At 36.1% G+C, this 21,324-nt stretch overlaps 3 protein-coding genes across 6 annotated transcripts in view; 1 reads left to right on the plus strand and 2 right to left on the minus strand.

Annotated features, from left to right (window-relative positions):
- The window catches only part of Schip1 (Schwannomin interacting protein 1), a 16,576-nt gene extending 4,916 nt beyond the window's left edge, over positions 1 to 11,660 (minus strand). The window contains exons 1-8 of one of the 3 annotated variants that reach the window (XM_033379868.1): positions 11,554 to 11,660; positions 6,712 to 7,281; positions 5,365 to 5,758; positions 4,607 to 4,695; positions 3,805 to 3,877; positions 2,933 to 3,258; positions 2,239 to 2,507; positions 413 to 1,413 (exon numbers count right to left, since the gene is read on the minus strand). In XM_033379868.1, the coding sequence (XP_033235759.1) occupies positions 1,350 to 1,413; positions 2,239 to 2,507; positions 2,933 to 3,258; positions 3,805 to 3,877; positions 4,607 to 4,695; positions 5,365 to 5,758; positions 6,712 to 7,149 (1,653 nt within the window). In that variant the 5' untranslated portion in view covers positions 7,150 to 7,281; positions 11,554 to 11,660 and the 3' untranslated portion in view covers positions 413 to 1,349. Of the gene's footprint in view, positions 1 to 412; positions 1,414 to 2,238; positions 2,508 to 2,932; positions 3,259 to 3,804; positions 3,878 to 4,606; positions 4,696 to 5,364; positions 5,759 to 6,711; positions 7,282 to 7,891; positions 8,165 to 11,553 lie in introns of those variants that run through there. The other 2 variants (XM_033379867.1, XM_033379869.1) reach the window with 2 other exon arrangements.
- Positions 11,661 to 11,741: 81 nt separating this feature from the next.
- On the plus strand, positions 11,742 to 16,464 carry Ror (Tyrosine-protein kinase transmembrane receptor Ror). The gene is made up of 8 exons (XM_033379865.1): positions 11,742 to 11,870; positions 12,912 to 13,064; positions 13,124 to 13,723; positions 14,468 to 14,684; positions 15,188 to 15,392; positions 15,456 to 15,900; positions 15,971 to 16,103; positions 16,161 to 16,464. Exons 1-8 carry the CDS (start codon positions 11,770 to 11,772, stop codon positions 16,362 to 16,364), a joined length of 2,058 nt encoding a protein of 685 aa, XP_033235756.1. The 5' UTR covers positions 11,742 to 11,769; the 3' UTR covers positions 16,365 to 16,464.
- Positions 16,465 to 17,564: 1,100 nt separating this feature from the next.
- Positions 17,565 to 20,720, minus strand: eEF1delta (elongation factor 1-delta). Of its 2 annotated transcripts, XM_033379887.1 has the most exons (4): positions 20,702 to 20,720; positions 20,532 to 20,619; positions 19,478 to 19,558; positions 17,565 to 18,239 (listed from the first exon to the last, which is right to left on the minus strand). In XM_033379887.1, exons 2-4 carry the CDS (start codon positions 20,616 to 20,618, stop codon positions 17,664 to 17,666), a joined length of 744 nt encoding a protein of 247 aa, XP_033235778.1. In that variant the 5' UTR covers position 20,619; positions 20,702 to 20,720; the 3' UTR covers positions 17,565 to 17,663. The 2 variants fall into 2 exon arrangements, with proteins under 2 accessions (XP_033235778.1, XP_033235777.1); XM_033379886.1 differs by lacking the exon at positions 20,702 to 20,720 and having other exon boundaries at positions 20,532 to 20,695.
- Positions 20,721 to 21,324: the final 604 nt, after the last annotated feature.

The raw sequence follows: 21,324 nt of genomic DNA on the forward strand, positions 1-21,324 counted from the left end.
AGAAACATTCATCGACATCTAAATACGTACATAGATATCTCGTTACCACATAACGCATCAGCCAATAAACTATACCAAACGAAACAGCATTGACTTCTTACTATATATCCCATTCCTACGACTTATGCAATTGCCAAGGGTTTCGTCTTAGGACAGCAAAGTTTATAGTGGTGTGAATTTGAGTTAAGATTAAGACGAGAGCACGACCAGTCAGTTAGTTTAATTTAAGACGGGATCATATTGAGGACAGTGCTCCGTTTAAGAAGGTGTCGGATTGTAAAACTGTTCCAAGATGGTGTTCAAGGGCTAGATCCAGCCAATCCAACTCCATAATCCGTCGGATTTGACGCAGCATGTCTCCTACTTACCAATGAAGTCAATGCAGAAGCGCTGCCACTTGATGCTATCTCTATATCTGACTCTAATACGCTTTTGGAGAAACCGACTTGAACTTTATCAAGAAGACAATTCTTATTAAGATTCTGCATACTTCCATGTTTGTTTGTACATATTTTTATCGCTTTATTATATTATTATCTTTTATATTAATAGTAAATTTGCTTAGAAAGAATATTAAAATTAATATTTTTAATACATAATTAAAATTATTAACATTGATATAACTAGGGGGCAAGCCCCCTGCACACTCGATATGAGTAAAATACGAAGAAGTCCACACAAAACTTTGTTATATAATACAGAGATAATAATAAAAATACATATACATCAATACATATTGTATCTAATCTATTATATAATAGTATCTAATAGTATCTCTCTATTATATAAAAAAGTTTTGGGTCGTCGAAAAAAACTATCTCACAGTGACCAAAACGTTAATTCTTGATAAATCGCATTGCATTGAGAGTATTTTTTGTTTTTTATTGGCGCAGGAGCTAAGCGACTGTGCACGGGGATCCTAGTTTAATAATAATAGTGTACGTTTTGGGTGGCAAGCTTGGTTACTAAGTGTCAAATTGTCTCAATAATTCAAAGAGTATACTAAGTAGAAATCGGAAATTACATTTTTCGGTCTATTGGAGCTGTAGGTAAAAGACGGAGCCTACACGGTCAGATGCAACGTACTGAAGTACGCAATGCTCGTACCGGCCCGTTTTTACCATTAAGCACCGAACGAGAATTTTAATTAAATGTTGTTCTCTATTTAACAATTTGGTATTTATACCTTGCTTTGATTTTGCCTCTAGCTACAGTGTTGTTATGAAAAAGATCGTATTTGCAGATTACAAAATTACTTATAATACATAATAACATATTTATATAAGGTACCATAAGGATTATCCAAGAAATCTGTACAGATTTTCGTTTAGGTTTGATTGCAAGGCTCTCTAAAAATCCGTCGGTGTATCAGAATCTCTAAAGTTATTAATGTGCGGAGCACTAGTGCTATTTCTGAAAATAATGTAGATTTTGTGTTATCTAGCTATCGATTTTATAATATATGTAATACTATTTGTAATACTATTGTATTTTTTTTTTTATATTATTTAAAAAGTTAATAACCATTTAAAGGAAATGATTATTTCAATAAAATTATTTAAAGAAAATACATTCTATTTACAACTGCAAGGGAAAAACAAACACCTGTTGGGATCAAAAATAATATCTAAAAAAAACGTCTTGAAAACGATTTGTCCTTTTTTTGTTTTAAAAGAAATTCTTTGTCGATTTGAAAAAATTGTTCAGTGATACTGCAAAAACTCAATATTAAAGCCTAGTACTCAGATCACCAAAAATTTTCCATCGACGCACATTGGGCCAGACGTTGGTGTGGAATGCCAACAATAAACGTTTATTTGATTAATGCGAACGACAGGACGCGAAGCGTATTCAATTAAGAAATGGCAGGGGATTGATGTTCCGATTCCTAACTGAATTACGGCCTTATCAGGAATGTTTAAATCTTCTGGGTGCCAGCATTTTCAATAAAAAATCTGGGACAACAACTTTCGCTCAACAAACATGTTTGGTATATACGGGTGCTGATTTAAGCTATTTTATTTATTGATTATTTATCAGCCGCGGTCGGGTTTCCGATTTTTTTATGTAGCCTGAAACTATCCTGGGACTAGATTTTATGATACGTCAAAATTTCAACTCAATCAGTGAAGGATTTTTCGAAATTTTTACCAAACCATCAGAGCATTTTTGTATATATACAGATTAATCTTTATATAATCAGAATACTTTTAAATAGGGAATAGAATAGTTACTTACAAGAAATTATTGATCTTTTCCAGATCATGTAATATTGCGTCTTGAGCCAAATTCAGATCATCACGTTCTTTCAGGCTTTCCAAAAGATGAACATTAAGTTTCTCAATAATCGCTTGAAAATTATCTACCAATAATTGTAGAGTTGTTAAATTTACACCTGTGAGTAATTGCCTTGATATCCAGCGATGATTTGAGTCCATATTTAAGCCAACATTATGGAGCATTGTTCGTATTATGTCGACGATATGCGTGACGCCATGATTCTGGCTCTAATGTTTAAATAGAGAGCAATGAGAATATATTCACATTAAATTCCGGAAAGGCCATCGATTAATTAATAACGCTATGTAACAAAATCGAACTTTAACTGAGATGAAGCCGACTTTTTCTGATAGACTTTGGGCTGGAAAAATGTATATTGTATAATGTATAACTTCTTAAGCTATTCTGCTCTTTTAGTAGCTTTTGCAAAATTTTTAAATGAAGCCAAGTTATTTATTTTATATACATACATACATAAATATGTATATATTTATATATATATACATATATGAAAATAAGCCATGGCTGCCGGAGCATTTGGCTCTTGAAGGCTTAAAGGCCTTAGCTGCCATAACTCATTTAACTTAAGCTAGTTTATGATTTTATTTGTATTTCAGTTATAAAAAAAAATCTAGAAAAAATACATAAATACCTTAATTTTCCTTTGTGCTATTTTTCTTGATTGAGCTAAAGCAAGACGAACCTCTATTTGAAGCTTTGATTGTTTCGTAAAGAAGAAAACCTTCTCATTGGTTTGCCGCTCCTGCGTTTTCTTAATATTTTCGTTTGAAGTAAGAACAGATTTGTGTTTGTTGTTGCTGTTATGAGACATCTTGTGATTAGTATAATCTTTACTATATTTTGTGGCATACAAAATGGATGGCCTTCGAAGAACTCCACTTGTTAGCTTGGGGCAAGTTTCAGAGTCGGAGCTATAGCTTTCAGTGTCAGAGCAGACATCCTTTTTCAATTCTAAGCCTGTAAGTAGGATATGTTAAATGAAAATGTCTTTTGAGGAACTGAGATATCCTAAGAAGACAAAGTTAGAAAAGAGCGGAGCCAATGGTAAATATGACACTATCGATAGTAAGAAACCCACTATCCAAATCGGCAAGACAAAACCGACAACGAACTTGTCGAGAAAATATTTCATGTATTTCCTATAGAATCCTAAATCTTACGAAGGGTTGATTTTAAGTCAGGTGTCAATAAAACGCAAGTATAACTTAAGTAGGAGAAACGTCAGTCATTTGTCGGCGAAACTCTAGAGCACTCAATAGCATCAGGAAAAAGACGAAATTCTTCCGGAGCAAAAAAATATAATAGTTTCTGTTAAAGTACGTGGTTTGGTGCAACGTTTATTGTGTAGGACAATTTCATGCCCAATATCAACGTAACGCAATTCGAAACACAACGACTATTAGTCGACGAACTGGAAATGTATGTTAGATTCGGCGTGTCAAAAGAAACATTCATATATTTCTGATTCTTGTTATTTTAATTTTTATTAGTTGTTAGACTTACTTTTTATATTATTAAATATATTTTCTCCTTTAAAGGCCAATCTTTTGCATATTTCATCTCGGTTGTAACGACGCTGTAATAAAAAGTTAATCCGTTCAATAATTAAGGTATTATTTTTTTTTTTAATTGTAAAAAATCAAATCTTAAACGAAGCAAACGAAGTTTATGTACCTACGAGATAATAGTATGCGGAACCGATGGGAAGTCATTGCCCTCACCTTTGTGTCTCATAAAGTGTTGGACATAGTCAAGAGTTGGAAACGGCGATTGCCCAAAGTCTACTTACTATATTAACCCCAGGCAATCCTACTGAGCAAAATGTACAACAGCAATGAAAGATTTTAATATTCTCAGGATGACCTAAATCATCTAGTGAACAGGTTTACGGAAGCATGTAACCAGGCCTTGACGACGCATGCCCCTCAAACAAACCTATGGGTAAAAGAGCACTACTCTTTTCAACAGAGCTAAAAGCGCTGAAGAGTAGGAGCACTGAACAGACTACAAAACCAGTCTGGACCTATACAAAAATAAACTAGGAAAGCAGTGAGGGCCTCTTGGGAAAAATTTTCCGCTGAAGTCGAGACAACGTCAAAGCTACGCAATATCCTCTAAAAATTACCCCCTTCGTGGAGCACCTTAAAAGGAGTGAAGGTAGGTGACCAATTCCAGTGAGGAGTCTCTAAAAATTCTACTCGATACTCATTTCACTGGGCTGTATGCCATTACGGAAGACCTGACTGATCTAAACTAAAAATTTATCCAACTAGTTATTGCTTTCTGTGCATACTTGTATACTAACCTTTATTTCAATTTTGTTGGCCATTTTAAAATGATTTTTTAATGTTTCCAAGTCCATGTCAAAAGCCACCTTGTACGCATCAAATTGTTCTATAAAATTAAATTTAAATCGTTGTTAAAAAAGGTATATTTTTCTGTAAGGGTAAGTACTAACAATTAATTAAATATTTATTATTAAATTTTTTTGTCCTAAATCCACCATTGTAAAATATTATTATAGCTTAACAAACCCATCGATGGAAAAATTAAACTTTTTGAATAAATCATAAGACAAAGCAATAAAAAAGTTGGAAAAAATATTCCCGAGCAATCTTCCTAGAAGATGTGTGCGTCAGAATGCCACACCGTTCGTTTTAGGCGCTGAAGAGGGCCAACTGTCGGTGACGGTGCTGAAAGCACTGTAGTGTCCCCACTGCGAAAGTGGATTGCCAATCGAAGGATATTCCAAGATGTGTCAGATATCAACCAGAGGTAAAGCTAGCGTACTACAGCAGGGATATTTAAGACATAACATTTTCTGTACGTAAATTCTTGATAATTCGCATTCCATCGGGCTTAAGCTTATATATATAGTAAACCCAAAAAAAAGTTTTGGAGGGTAGAATGCAAGTACAAACCAAATTGGAAACAATTTTCTATTCAACGAACGTAGTATATATATTTTGATTTCGACATTTCCATAGGCGGTGGGCCTGTTCCTGAGACGAAATTTCTACTAACACGATGTTTTTAATAAATTTATGTACCATATTTAATTACCTAAGACATTTGGAGATGAATGGTCGTTTTTATATTTAATCGGATGTTCCACGTATTGTCTGCTTCTTTGTATTTGGATGTTTTCTGCCGAAGGTTGGTTACGTTGGTTTTTTAGGTTAGGAATATCCATATTATTTAAATTTTTTGTGATTTCCGCCAAATAAGTTTCAGTTTCACTTAGTATATATTTTTGTTGGTTACATTTTTTATAGTCAAATTTATCAAGTGGTAGCTGTCGGTCGTCATGTGATGACTTTCGAGACTTAATTTTTGTTAACTCTTGTCCACATGTTGAATTTTTCACCTTCATTTTGCGACTGTTTTCTTCAGAATATGGTATTAAATTTCCATTCCTTAGAGCTTCACCGCCATTTGATAGCTCAGCATCGCATATCTAAAAATATAATTCCTTACGTAAGCATTTTAGATTTTAATTTTTTTTTAAATTTAGTTATAACGACAAATTCAACCATAAAGCCTTACTTTACCCTTTTTAACCAATGACTGCCGCTGAAACACAGGAATGTTAGACTTCAGTAATCTTTTCCATGTATACAACGAGCGGAAACATTGAGCCGCGACAACGGCGGGGAAGAGGGATATCTCATCCATCTCTCTCAGAGATTGCCACCACTCTGCTCGGGTGCAGATTGGCGACCCCTTCGGACCACTTCCGTCTCTGTTGAACGCTGAGCAGATAGTATGTCGACCAATCTAAAGGTTTTCTTGATAGCAAACACGAGCTGCCATCGTTGAAAATACGATGGGGTACTGTCTGGTCTGGGGCCGCAGGGAAACTAAACAGTGTAAGCATTTTCGTACAAAAGTACTGCCCTTTTTGAAGTGATGCCAGCAACTTTAATGACCCTTCTATTTTGTCAAATTTCTTCAAAAATGCAACTCTCTGGACAACTTCTACTGCAGATAGATTTGCTGCGCCAAGCTCGTCCGTAGTAGTTCTCCATGTGACTCCTTTTATTCTAATAATGAACCGACTAACTATCTATAAAGGCAAGAAAGGGGTTCGGGCTGCCGAAGTGATGTCCGAAACAGTTATAGTTAACTGAGAGAGATATGTTTGCAGCCAGTGTAAAACCACTTCTGAATGTGACCACAATATTAACTTTGACATTGAGTGTTTGTACTGGCTCCGAAAAATCGTGTAATGATTGGATTGTGGTTTCCAAATCAGACGAAGAGTCATTCAAATTGATCAAATATACAATTTCTGAAATAACTTTGTCCTTATTACAGAATTTGTATAAAACTTGGTAATATACATGTATTGTGGCTATTCTATGTGATCTATTCTAGGTTTCCAGAATATCTTTATGTTCGTTTACTTACCTTAGATAAATTTAAGACATGTAAGCTTTCCACAAGTTTTTTGCTCTTAAAACCTGTGAAAAGTAAATCGATTTCACGTTCCACTTCCTCTCCGAAATCTCCGACAATGTCAATTTCACTTGGTCCCGGAAGTTGATCAATTTTAGAAGGCCGATGAGAGCAGTTGATTTTGTTCATATAATTTTTTCTGATACTGTAAACTAGTTCTGGTTTATTTAATAGTTCTTTTGATTTTTCTGATAATTTCTTGCCAGTTTCATTTACAATGTTAGGCATAATTATAGATGACATTTCGAAAAGAATTGAGTCTCTTTCCAAAAAAGAACCCGAATCTGAATTTCTTCGACTATTCCCAAAAACCAAACCTTTGATATTTTCGTATTTGGAATCGGCAAACTTATCGAGCCTACACTCTAGACTTGTTTGGGTTTCATTCATAGCTTCACATTAAACTTGCTTTCAGAATAATCAATTAAATCTTCATAACGAGCATAGTAAAACTTTTGTAGACAGGAATAGTTTGGATTTCGCATTTCTTTTCCCCAATGAAGATTCCTTTTAGGTTCATTCCTAAAAAAAATTAAAATTATTAAAAAAATTCATTTTGAAAATTAAAATTCGTTTAAAAACTATTAAAATATAAATAGGATAAAATACGACATTGGGTAGATTCACATAGTTTGAGTCAATATTTTCCAAGCCTTTCTGAAAGTACTTACATTTGGCGTTAAAAAAAACTCGGGAAAATTACAGCCTCCTCTAGTAGTACTATGCGTTGATTGATAAATATATATGTATCATATACGAAGAAGAGGCTGGCATAGGAACTATGAATGATCTGGAATTTTCATTTTTTTGACCTCCAAAAACATATATTTTCGTATAAACATATATTATATTTCTCTTCAGTTAACGAAAAGAATAATTGCGATATATTTATCCTGTTCAGCACCAAAATGCTTCAAGTTTCATCATTTCCAGAGGTATTTAAATAACAATTGGCCCTTGATGGGTTAACTCAAGCTTAGTTACCTTAGTATATGTACATATATATACATATGTATATGTACATGTGCAATATACATTCAGACTAGTTTTGCCTTAGCAAGCAATATTATAAATTAGTAAGAATATGAAAAATCCGTTTTCATTCACTTGGTCGTATTCCATTCTTACTTACCATGCACTTATTATTTATAATATTTAAATTTGTTATTTCATAAAAAAAAACTGCAAATTGTTCCATAAATAGCTCTGCATAATTATGTCAACATATACAATTTCAAGGTTAACCAGCAAGCCTAAAAATAACTGCTATACACAATTTATTTTGACTTCCTACAAAATGATATGTTGACAATACACTTAAAATGTTAAAAATCAATTTAAACAGTATCCATTAAAAGTTATGAGAGATTGGCTACTTTAAAGATAAACTGAAACGATGACTCGTTGTATTATATAGAAGTCAAATATATCAACACCGGTTTGGGTCATGCGCAGATGAAAGGACCCTCATTCAATGCTTCGAATGGACTATGGGTTTTTACGTTTCAGAATAGCTGATTTCTTTAAACCTGCATTTTAATTCTTCATATAACTTCTAAATAGGGGAGATTTGTGTCCCATCCATAATACCTATTTGGCAAACCTCACAAATAATAGTCAGCACTTTTTTCCTTTTACTGTTTTCTGTCTGGTCACTGATAAAAGAGAAGCAGAATACATTTTTTTTTCTTAGCTTGTGTTTTCTGTTTCGTGTTTTCGATTAGCAATGCAATAACAACTTAAAGAGACTTTTTGATCAAGCGCTCACAAAAACAGTGACTTCAGATGAGCAGAACCACATAGGCAAGTGATCGTTGCCATAGGCACCACACTCATAAGCACGCGACTCAATGCTTTGTAACCAAAGAGAAGTGTAAATATCGGTCTTTGCTTGAGCGAAGAGCGAATTGAGCTAAAACAGATTTGATCACTGTTCATGCAGATCACTTCCAATATATAATAAAATTATATATAATTGATATAGAAATATATAATATATGTTATATATATAATATGTAACATTGCGTTGGGGATAACGGATGACGGGTCGGCTCGCACCAACTGTAAGCCCGGAATGAGGTAAAGGTGTTTCGGGCTCGGGCTTGCCCTGAGCGCGAGGCGTATTCCATCCCCATGCTGCTTCATGCTGTACACACCAGTGCAAGTGCGACTATACTCTCCCCGTGGGGTCGGCTGGAAACAGGATCTGGTACGGTCATGTCTCTGACTTGGATGCTGCCAAAGTCGGGCGGTGAGTGAAGTTATGCCAGGATGCATTGTCGAGGGGGTACTCGGTCGCTAATATGCGGACTACCTACCAGATACCTACCGACAGTGAGTTTTAACTAGGATTCCCGGGGCAAGCGGGCTATGACTCGGCTGACCAACCAATCCCCGCCTTCTCGTGGATCCAACTATGCCAAGCAATTTGAATATCATAAATACAAACACCGCAATGGAGGATGGTACTCTAAAGTACCGGAAGTACAAGACCATCCGTCTACAACAGTGCCTGGGAAACTAGGGCCTAAGAAGAGTGCAAGGATAGGCCGGAAAGGCCAATCGAAGTCGGGTAACACTAGCTGCGGACCGGTGTGGTTGCCAAGTAGTGCGTAATTGCAGCTGGGACCTTGGGACCGGGGAGCCCCTGATGACTCCGGCAGGCACTTTTTCTGTACGGCAGGGTAAAAAGCCGTCGTATAAAGGACCAAAGGGTCTTCCATCCTGTCCAACGATGACACGAAATACAAGTCGTCAGCCGAAGGGTCTGAGCCACCTTGCCAGATATTCAGCCAGCAAAAGCTGGAAAGGGCGCAACCAAGGCCCTGAATATTAATTGATCGCCGAGGTGGCGAAGGACAACACCCTAATTGACGTCCTGGGCAGGGGCGCCAAAGACGGCCATGTCCATCGGAAAAAATTACACCTGTTTAAAAATGAGCTCCAGGACAGTTTCCTTCAGGAGTTCTAGGAGAAAGGCGGACCACCATCTTAGTGTGAGAAGGCATAGTGGCATCATGGAAAGCTGAAAGCCATCGACTGCCAATACGCTCGCTCTGCGGTTCACTACATGAAGGCGATGCCTGCCCTCAAGGAGGTCTATCCAGAAGCCAAATTAGAGGCCGTACGTTCAAAAGACATTCCTAGCAGACCGCGGGCCAAGCTTGCAGAGCCGGAGAAGATCCTGAGGTTACTGCAGGTTACTGCACCACTCTTGTACCTGGACCATTGTAAGGCAACATGTGCTGCTCTTCTACTCCACCTAGCAAAGGGTGGAGTCGACATAGTCCTTATACAGGAGCACTATGTTCTCGGAAAGAGGGAGCTAAGGACTTAAGACTAAAATCTATACGTAGTTGGTACCACAGGTAAAACACGTATCTGCATTCTTGCAAAAGATAGTTTCAGCCTAGAAGGCCAGGAATGCTCCCTGATGATCTGATCCACATATATGGGTCATGACCAACCTGACGCTCCCATACATGAGACCCTTCATATGATCATCGCAGACTTTAAGACCAAGGACATATACTTAATAATGGGGTTCAATGACAATGCACACGAACGAAACACAAACGGGGTGAGTACCTTTTTAGTTATCTTCTGACCACTCAGGTCGTAATTTTAAGCCAGGGAAATGATCCCACCTTTATAATTAAGAATCACAAGGAGGTCCTGGACTTTACTCTTGGCTCTCACAAGATACAGAAGAACTTAGTATGATTGAAGGACCCAAGTGGACAAACTGGACTCGGTTCAGATCACTTAGGCCGTATTCTCCCTGAGTCCCCCCTTAAGAGAAGATTTCACGAAGGTACACGGCCCGTCTAGTTAAAAATTTTACCGAACCCTGCAGAGGCGCTCGATAAATCCTGACCCTCTAGTAAAACCAGGGGTCGGAAGAAGCATGAATGGTGGACTCCAAATCTGATGAGTTCACGAAAGCCTCGCGGAAACTCTTCAACAAAACTAAAGTACAAGGCGTGTCTGTCATCCTACAACAAAGAATTTAGGAAAGCCAAACGCATCACATGGCGTAAGTTCTGCTGCAAAATCGAGAGCAACTCAGAAGCTTTCGCGTTTTGCGCAGAGTTCCATCTAAGAAAACACTCACTCTGGGCTGCCTGAAGAAAGACCAACGACTAGCAATGTGGCGGAGAAACGTTGTTCTTACCGCGCTGTGTTACGCGCATGTTACGAGAACAGTCTGTGCTGTTACGCGCACACTTTTGCTGTTATGCGCAAACATTTTTTTCTTGTCAACGTTCCGTTAAAATTGGACTGCGTCAGCTGTGTTGTTACTCTGACCAATTACTTCTGAGATGAATTTGAGGTTGGGTTAAGAAAAAATTATTTATAAAGAAGGCACAACCTAATTGCCCTGGTGTAGGCGTATTTTTTTTCTTTTGCAATTAAGATTCGTTTTTTTTTTTAAGTAAACGCCTTTACTTTTCGATCGAGGAGGATTCGAGGAAAATGTTTTCGTTTTTAAAACGAGGATCTAGCGGAACGGGAAAACGGGAGCACCAATTTATTTGTAACTAAACGAAGTAATTTATTGAATTTGTTTTTCGACGCGCTGTACGAAGCTGTAGACTTTGAGGAATCAACCGATTTCAATGTTTCACCGCTCAAATTACTAATTAAATCTGACAATGCCTGTTCTTTAAACAAATGATTATAATATTTTTTAATAGTCTTTTTTAATGCATTTTTTAAAAAAGGCCCCATTTTATTTTTAAAGGATTTTTAAATTTTTGCAGAATACTTAACAAAATAAAATAAAAAACATACCCATTTTGTTTCACAGGATAGTAGTCCTGGTGACTAACTTTTGGTCCTTTGTGCTATCGATAGATCGATAAGGTATCAACAACCCCTAATATGCTGTTGAGGGAAGAAAATGTCATTTGTATTTAAGACAATATTTTCATTATAAGAGTTCAATATGTCAATTAAAGAGCGCCGATAAAAAAAAATAACTTTTTAGTAAACCTAACGTTTTTCAACATGGTGAAATATATAATTTATATTCTGAGCCTTTCATTAATGCTACTTACAATGACAAAAAAGGATGTTTTCGCAAGTAATGTTATGTTTGGAACGTATGGGTAGGTGCAAGACTCTTCACAACATAAAGATTACAGTTTTGATTTTTCCTCTATAGTATATATTATTGTGAAGGACGGAGCTTTTAAAATAGAACTATCAGTATCAATTTCATCTGAATAAAAATGTGAATTTTTAGTTAAGATCTCTTAAAAGAAAAAATAAATCTGCTATGTGTATTTGTATGTGCTACAGACAAGCAGTCAGTTTAGTTTGTGCACGGTTAAGCATTTTTAGATTCTGGTTATACCCGGTATTCAGTTCCTATTGGATTGCCAAAACAGTCATTCGAATATTAATTCGACGTATTCCACCACTTTTTTCTAATTTGATTTTTGACCGTCGCATGTTTTACCCAGTGTTTAAAAACTTGCGATAAATTCCTTTGCTTATGTCGCTGCTTATTCTTCTGAAAATATGAGAACCCGCAAAGCAAAACTCTAAAACTGACAGTTGACGCAGCACAAAATGAGTAACGCCCAGAAGGAAGCGATTCTGATCCCATAAAGTTTATTCTTGATCAGCTTAAATATCCGAGTCGATATAGCCATGTCTGTATATTCGTCTGTCCGCCTTGCTGGACGCCTATTCATACTCGAAACATTTATCCCAAATATATCAGTCTTTTTCAGAATAATAAAGCTGTTCAGATACGTGCCTTCTTATTTTTGTTTCCTTCAAAAAGCCTACTGATGGGCTCCTATTCCAGTGATAGGCAATGTACATATAATCTTAATCATCCGATCAAATCAATATCAATACGTAAATCCAAAATAACATACGTAGCTCTGAAAACTAGGCTTTGGACGGGACAAACAGACGCACATGGCTATATTCACTTGGCTATCGATGCTGATCAAGAATATACAAGAATGACTGTGAAATTTGTGGGTTTATATCTTTAATTTCTTTAAAAATAAAAAGTTTTTATCTTTAATTTCTTTAAAAATAAAAATCAGATGTTCAATTTACATGAATATTCGAACATTTATTTGACATATGTATGTGTTTAAATTAATATTTATCTGGTTTTTTTTTTATAGGTTTCAGCAATCATCAGGAATTTGCCATTTATACAATGGAACAATTTGTCAAGATGTTTTAAAAAATGTTCATGTTTTTATATCTCCAAACCTCACTATGAACGCCATAGAGGAACGGTTGAAAGCGGCTTATGGTGTAATCAAAGAATCAAAGTAAGCTTTTATAAATATTATAAAAATTATTTTGAAATTATTTACATACCTCCTTTCAGGGATATGAATTCGAATTGTCGAACGTATGCCTTACCCAGTCTATGCTACAGTTCACTACCTATTTGTCGAACTCCTGAACGAACAAATTTATTGTACTTTGCAAATGTCGCAACGAATGCTAAGCGTTACAAGAACTACAATACAACGACACGAAATAAGAGGACTAAAACTAGAGATATTAAAAACATAAATATATATTTAAAAAAGAAATCCACTATTTATGAAGATGTATTCAGAACGGACATTTCGAGTAAATACCCACCTACTAGAGAATCTGAAAATTTGAAACGTATTTGTCGCGAAGAATGTGAGCTTTTAGAAAATGAGCTTTGCCAAAAAGAGTATGCTATTGCCAAAAGACATCCTGTCATTGGTGTGGTTGGAGTTGAAGATTGTCAAAAGTTACCACCACATAAAGACTGTTTGTCTTTGGGAATAACTATAGACGTAGATGAAAGTGAAAATTGCTATTGGGAGGACGGCTCGAGCTACAGAGGGATAAAAAACTCATCAGTATCTGGAAAATCTTGTTTAAGATGGTCTTGGTTGATGAAAGAAATTTCCGACTTTCCCGAACTTATAGGTCAAAATTATTGCAGGTATGTTGTACCAAAAGTTTATTTTACTGCATGCGTACTTGTGTTTATTTAATATTTTTAAGCAGTACTCAAGGAGTCCCTACCCACCATACAAAGTATATTCTGGATCAGTATTCATAGCCGCTTGTTTCTCAGAGACTTTAGGAGATAGAAAAGCCAAAGCCACACTGATCAAGATAAAGATAGAGAGAGATATTCATCGGAATGATCACAGCTAGAATCTTGGTCATTAGGTGGAATGGGGGTAAACGGAGTGCAGAATTAACATTGGAACATAACTAGCGCTCGACCTCGCTCTCTAGATTAGTCATGTTTGCTATTACGATTTTGGAAACATTCGTACAAATTAAAGATTGTGTGCTCCGGCACACGCAATTTTTTGCTGTCGAAAAAGATTCCTAAATTGTTTTACGATATTTCACTTCATAAAAATGGGTGTTTTTCTGCTTTTCTCCGTGCGTTAGTTTTTTTATTTATGAGATATGTGAACTTTTGAAATCACAAGCTCGTTATGAATCTAATATATTTCCAATATATCACCTTAGTGTCTTCTCTCATGACACCTAAAAACTTGTCCGATTGTACATATCCTAACTATCCCACCAACAAATCAATCCGTCAATATGCACATATATACTCTGTACTTTGTTTTGAGTTTAGTAACTATTTTTAGAGATTCAGACACCTACGGAGACATTCCCAATACCCTAGTAAAATATTTAACATTTATTTTCTTTTTTCTAGGAATCCTGGAAGTGTTGAAAGTAGCCCTTGGTGCTTTGTGGATGCTTCGAGTGAACGAATTATTGAACTTTGTGATATTCCTAAATGTGCGGAAAAAATTTGGATTACCATTGCTTGGACGACCGGAGCAACAATTATTATTTTCATAATATTTTTGTCCATAATACTTTTTCAAAGGAGAACTTTCATGCACTATGGAATGCGAAATATTCAAAATGTATGTATTTTCTAGCATTTTAAGAGAAAATATTATTTAACGAGTAGCATAACAGTCCTAGATTAGACGGTAGACAACGGATTATAGTCGTTGAATAAGATAAGATCGATTCGATAAGATAATCTCCTTAATGAAAAGATACAGACAAAAGGTATTCGCTGTGAGATCTACGGAAAGAAGGTGCACCTAGGTGCGCCTGGAGTTGTGCGTAGCTCCTCAGTAATAAATAGCTCAGCCATTCGTTGAACTCGGCTGAGTGTCGTTAAGATAAGATTTCTTTTTTATGGCTGGCCACCATACCACCACACCATAAAGCATGCTTCTAATCTGATGGACACATTTTAGGTTCCTGTACTTTAGTTTACAGATTTGACTCAAATTTGCAACACTCGTACTATTGATTACTGATTTGTTTCGGGTATATACATGCATAAATCAATGGTTCGATGTCAACCAATTGGGTTTTATCAATTTTGTCTCTTTTCATCTGTTTTATTTTTCAGATCAATACACCTAGTGCTGACAAAAATATATATGGAAATGCACAGTTTAACTCGAACCAAGATGTAGGTAGAGTTCATCTAGGCAATATTTCGGATAATATTTCCATAGGACCTAAGAACTCGGAACGAAACACTCTGTTGAGAATATCACATTTCACATTGCAAGATGTTGAGTTTTTAGAAGAGCTGGGCGAAGGAGCTTTTGGCAAGTTATTTCATTAAATAGTTTTTGTTCTTTTTATAAAAACGAATAAATAAATGATTTCAGGCAAAGTATATAAAGGACAACTGACACAGGCTAATAAAACCGTCACTGTGGCTATTAAGGCCCTGAAAGAGAACGCTTCATTGAAAACGCAACAAGACTTTAAGCGAGAAATTGAACTAATATCGGACTTGAAGCACCAAAATATTGTCTGTATATTGGGTGTAGTCTTGAATAAAGAGCCTTACTGTATGCTCTTTGAGTATATGGCTAATGGTGATGTGCACGAGTTTTTAATTTCGAACTCGCCCAGTGAAGGTAAATCACTAACACAGCTAGAATTTCTACAAATTGCATTGCAAATCAGCGAAGGCATGCAATATTTATCAGCGCATCATTATGTCCACCGAGACTTGGCTGCTCGTAACTGTTTGGTCAATGAAGGATTGATCGTAAAAATTTCAGATTTCGGCTTATCTAGAGATATTTATAGCTCGGACTATTACCGGTAAGTAAATATTAGACTTTGGCATCAGGCCAGGTCGTGAACTTAATTGCATGAATATTTGTTTTCTTAGGGTTCAGTCAAAGTCGTTATTACCTGTACGTTGGATGCCATCGGAGTCTATATTATATGGAAAATTTACAACAGAGAGTGATGTATGGTCATTTGGCGTTCTACTTTGGGAAATATACAGCTATGGAATGCAGGTAAATATTTTTTAACACGAGTTGGATTCCGCATACACATATTTAATCTTTTTGCAGCCATATTACGGTTATAGTAATCAAGAAGTAATCAGCTTAATCCGGTCGAGACAGTTACTTTCCTCTCCAGAAAACTGTCCAGCTGCAGTTTATTCTCTTATGATAGAATGCTGGAATGAGCAGTCAGTAAAACGTCCAACATTTACAGACATTTCCAACCGTTTAAAAACTTGGCATGACGGGCATATTAATGCAAGTAACTAAATAATTAATGATAGTTTTATATTCGCTATGATATCACATTTTCTAACCGGCTTAGTTAACATGCATTTAAGTTTTTAATTAAATACGAGACTATTGAATATTTCGGCTTTTTAATATCATTAAGTCACTTGGTATCACTAGGTGTGGGCCACATATTATGATTTATACATATGATTATTAAATTTGTTAATAGTCCGGACTCTGATACAAGCAGTGTGGCCATGTGGAATGGCGAGATATGCCCCTGCATATTATCAAGGGGGAGGACGCCAAACTACGAGGGCGAGGCAGGGTCAAGAGTGTACTCATACACCCAGTGGATACACGGAGAAGTGTCGAGGTTGCCCTTCAACATAAAACTACGAGGGAGAATGTTAAAAGCGTTTCCACAGCAAATATCCATGAATAAAGCTAGAAATTTCTCCCCGATTTAGCCATGCGTGACTATTTATTACACTCGAATCTGAAGAAATGGCTTGGCGGAAGGAGATGGGTCTTTTGAAAACTTCGACAAATCTTTTTTTTTAATTGATAAATAATATTTGAGTAACTATTTTAAAAAAATAACTAATTGTTTCCAAAAACCTGTGTTTCATTCCTAAAGTCACGGACTTAATTGGCAGCCATCACATTTACATAAATTTAAGCAGCTATTTTAAATTTAAGTTAATACTAAAAAAAATGTTATAATTATAAATTAGATTTATAATACTTATATACTAATATCATTTTTATATTATCCAGCTTTAGGCTCAAGAAATTTTGCCGAATCGTTTCTGTACACACGTACATGCATGTGTTTCCGCACCTTGAAATCACTGCTCGACTATCCTGCGCCGCTGTCGCTGTTGTTCTCTCATGGGACAGCATCTGCAGCGGACATCGAAACCTCTGCCTGGAAACTGCGGAGCTTGCCATCGCCGTTCCATTATGATTCAATTATAATGTCCTCGTCATTCTAATCAGATTTCACGAGACATGGCTGAAGGCGTGATCTTTTGACTGTATTTGGTCATACAATAGACAACTACATACAGCCCCAATCAATTCGCCGTGATTCGGCGATCCTTACGAATCTGACCTCTTTTACCGAGTATAAAAACGGCAAGAGTTAAAAATATAAGATATTACCTTTAGTACTTACTAGTTTTAGTAAGTAAGTAATAGTTTTAAGCGAAGAAATGTTTAAAAGACTCCAAATAGTATAATTTATTTATTTCCGTTTAAATTATTTTTAATTTAAGGCTAAGAATGCCACCAAGAAACTATTATTTCTTTACAATAATTTTTAAACATCTCTTAAATTTTGTTGAATGCAGCTATATCAACGCTTTGGACAAAATCTTCTAATTTTTCTATTTCTTCAGTAAGCCAATCAATAGAAACTTTATCGTCCTCAACAACACATGAAATACTTAGTTTCTTTATTCCAAAAGCCACTGGGACAAGCCTTGAAGCTCCCCATAATAATCCATCTAAAGCAATTTTTCGAATTACTGTTTCCATAGCTTGCAGATCAGTCTCATCATCCCATGGTTTAACGTCTAAAATTAAACTTGACTTTGCTATAATAACAGCTTTTTTCGATTTCTTAGCTGTATAAGCGGCCAGTCGTGATTCCCTTATGCGTGCAGCCTCCTCAGTTTCTTCCTCACTTTCTGAAGCAAATAAGTCGACATCATCATCATTATTTTTCACGTTACCGTTTGAGCAATTAAGTCGATTTTCAACCAAATCGAGACGTTTCAATACATCGGAGTATGCTTGATTTAATTTGGAAACTTGGGATTTTAGATCGATATTTTGATTTTCTAATAGCGATATTCGGTCTAGAAACTCCAACCTGCACTTATCTTCCAAAGTAGCAACATCAATCTGAAAAAAAGTATTGTTAGCGAGTTAGCAAGTTCAATAGTAGTATAGAAGAACGATATAGCACAGTTTGTTAAGAAAGTGTAAAGCGTAAGGTAAAGGACCGTACTTATAAATATACTTTGGTTACATTTAATAGTTCTTAAACTTCATATTTTCGTTTAGTACGAAGTTTTGTACTTTTTTGTTAACGTTGAAAAAATCAAAGCTAGAGCTGCGACGGGTACCTTGTTTTCTTCCACAGTCGAACGTTAGCTCGGGGTTTCTATGAACCCCCTTGTTTCGGTACGGAAACAAGAAAATGACTTAGCACTGAAATTTTCGCTCCATCATTCGGGAAACATTTATATATGTACATATGTTATGTTATGACGATAACGATAGTGATCTAGTAAGCGCGTGGAAGAGTTGTCCCTTTTGTCTATATCAATGATCTGATCTGATCCAGATACGTTTATCGGTTATTCTCAATGATTCTGCGTTATCGGTTTTTTCACATATTCAAAATTGTGGATGCCATATTGATAGCTACTGTCGCCGACGGTCGTGTTTTACTTAGCTCCAGCTAGTACTTTGTATTTTTTTTGCTTATCTGTGCAAATAATTTCCGGTTCGCTATCTGATCGCAATCTTATAATCGACTCGCCATCCGAACTTAAAGCTCACGAAATTGTACCAAATGGTTGGATTGTACATGTACAGACGAGTACGCGTTTCCTTTGTGCTTCCGATCGTACAGCTAAGAGCTGCGAACACTGGAGTCCAGTACATACCCAGGAGGATGTCCAAGCACGGGCAGCGCCATTATAATAAACTTCAGATGCCCTGGATATGCAACGGTGACCAAGGCCAGGGATGAAAAGTGAGAAATGCCCTCTCTGGGAGCTCCGATTGCACTCCCTCTATCTTTCCTAGTTCTTTTTTGTTGCATTTTTAATGTCACTTTTTGCTGGATCCACTCTCTCACTCTCACTAGAAGTCAGCTGTCAGCACGGCCACAATTGTCGTCTGTCCGTTATTTCACAAATGTTTCGTATTCTTTTGGTTTCATATACATAATGCGATTACCAAAACAAAGGCATATTTAACTAAAATATTTAAATTTCTATAAAAAAAAACACTAAAAAGTTGCGAATTCCCGAGCACACAAAATTTTACTTCGTACGCAATACCCTTAACAGGCGCACGGTTATAATAAAATCCAAATTTTATAAATAAAAATTTAAAAAGAATTTAATTACCTTTTCCAGAGAGTTCTGTATATGCTCCCTAGCCTTTGCGATTTCGGACACTAAAGGGCTGCAGTGATTCCGCTCAGATACCTTTAAAATAAGACCACAAATTTTATAAGTCTTGTATGTATTATATCTTTAAATAAGATATAATATATAATATCATAATGTTAGCCTTAGCTCTGACGTAAGGTTATGGCCAACACCAACACGCAAATATTGCCCAATTGCCAAACTTTAAAATACACGTGTAACAGTGAGACGTTACAGTTATCTAAATACAATATTTGGTTGCTCTGGCTTTTATATTTCGGAGAACTGAAATATTTCGGAGCTCATGAAAATCGGATAGACCGACATGGCTATATCGACTCGGCTTTGATGCTAGTCAAGAATATATATACTTTATGGGGTTGGAAACGCTTCCTGCTAGGGGAAGTACAAAGGTACTATACAAAGGTACTACACAATACCATGATGTTGCATGAGGGCCCAAAGAGCTGTTCTATGGCGGCGTTTTTCTTGAGGGCTTTTGTGCGTTCACCAGAACTAACGAAAGAAACCCATTACTGATAGCTGATCAAGTTGTTCTGGTTAGCACGCCCATTACAGAGATCTAGACATTTAACCCGAAAAGATAGCTCAATAAAAAACCAACCATATCAGGCTGAATTTGCACCCAAATCATATTGCGAAGGGCTTATCTACTGTCTGCCACCGATCCAGCCGTCGTCGCACCGACCATAAAGACCAGCAATCGATTCACTCAACATGACTTGATAAACCTACTGGAGGACATTATTAAAAGCAATTACAACAACAACAACCAAATGGAAAACCTCTCAAAAAAGCCGCATACTAAGAAAGCACGCGGTAATATCATTTTTAATGTAAATATACTATAACTTCGCGAAAAGGGGTCTGATATTGTCAACCGAGATTCTATTTTTTTGGCTGGGATTGTTCATTATAAATATTTGCTGGTTTTTATATTAAATTCTCAATTCGGAGGCATCAACTGAGAATATTTTTTTTACTATAGTACAATCGGATCATGACCTACCTTTAAAATGACCTCGTGAAACATTTTTTCTGCTAAATCATATCGACCCTTATCCGTCCAAAACATATCCAAAGCTTCGACTCTCATTCTGAAATTTGATTTGATTTGAACAGCTGAAGCTTCACAATTAAATGTTTAATACAAAATATACTATATATTCGATATTTTACTTATGCAACAGATATGAAGTACGTCAAGATAGTGTAAAAAGTCATACCCAACTATATATGTATTATGGAACGATGCAAATTAGAACAAAAAATGTATTTTTGTACATTCTCACTGAGTATGATATGTTACAACCAGAAGAAAACACCTCAATGAGTATTAATCAAGTGAACCATCAAAAGACAATTCAATATAGCCCAGGTACGACTTAAAAATTGAACAACCGGAAGTGACAGTAGTTAGCGTAGTTTTCTGCGAGGTATTTCAAAGCTAAGCTGAAACTGATTTGTTTTGTATGCTACTTGATTCTATCACTAATGTTTTTACTAATTTTTTTTTTAAATATAAGACTTCTTCAACAAATTTGTTCCGTTTTGCTAAAAAATTTCCACTTTCCCTGGTATAATACGAAAAACACTATTCTTTACTATACTGTTTCTTGCGACGTGTTCCACATGATGCAATTATACAAGGTGGTCTCGTGGGGAGCCGAAGCTCGTTCGTGTTGCCCTTTATCGTTAGTGCGTGTTTGCTTGTTGATGCAGAAGGTTGTTGGCGGACAAATTTTTTTATCCAGTTTTAACCCTTTCGTGCCACCAACAAAAAATGACATACTGCACTTTTT

The sequence above is a fragment of the Drosophila pseudoobscura genome, chromosome 4 (genome assembly GCF_009870125.1).
Source record: "Drosophila pseudoobscura strain MV-25-SWS-2005 chromosome 4, UCI_Dpse_MV25, whole genome shotgun sequence".
NCBI lineage: Eukaryota > Metazoa > Arthropoda > Insecta > Diptera > Drosophilidae > Drosophila > Drosophila pseudoobscura.

Coding starts and splice junctions, on each gene's coding strand:
- Ror (XM_033379865.1), top strand. CDS start 11,770: ATGGTGAAATATATAATTTATATTCTGAGCCTTTCATTAATGCTACTT. Junction 15,901..15,970: donor TATAGCTCGGACTATTACCG/GTAAGTAAATAT, acceptor TTGTTTTCTTAG/GGTTCAGTCAAAGTCGTTAT. Junction 16,104..16,160: donor TATACAGCTATGGAATGCAG/GTAAATATTTTT, acceptor ATCTTTTTGCAG/CCATATTACGGTTATAGTAA.
- eEF1delta (XM_033379887.1), bottom strand. CDS start 20,618: ATGAGAGTCGAAGCTTTGGATATGTTTTGGACGGATAAGGGTCGATAT. Junction 19,559..20,531: donor TTCACGAGGTCATTTTAAAG/GTAGGTCATGAT, acceptor CTTATTTTAAAG/GTATCTGAGCGGAATCACTG. Junction 18,240..19,477: donor TACAGAACTCTCTGGAAAAG/GTAATTAAATTC, acceptor ACTTTTTTTCAG/ATTGATGTTGCTACTTTGGA.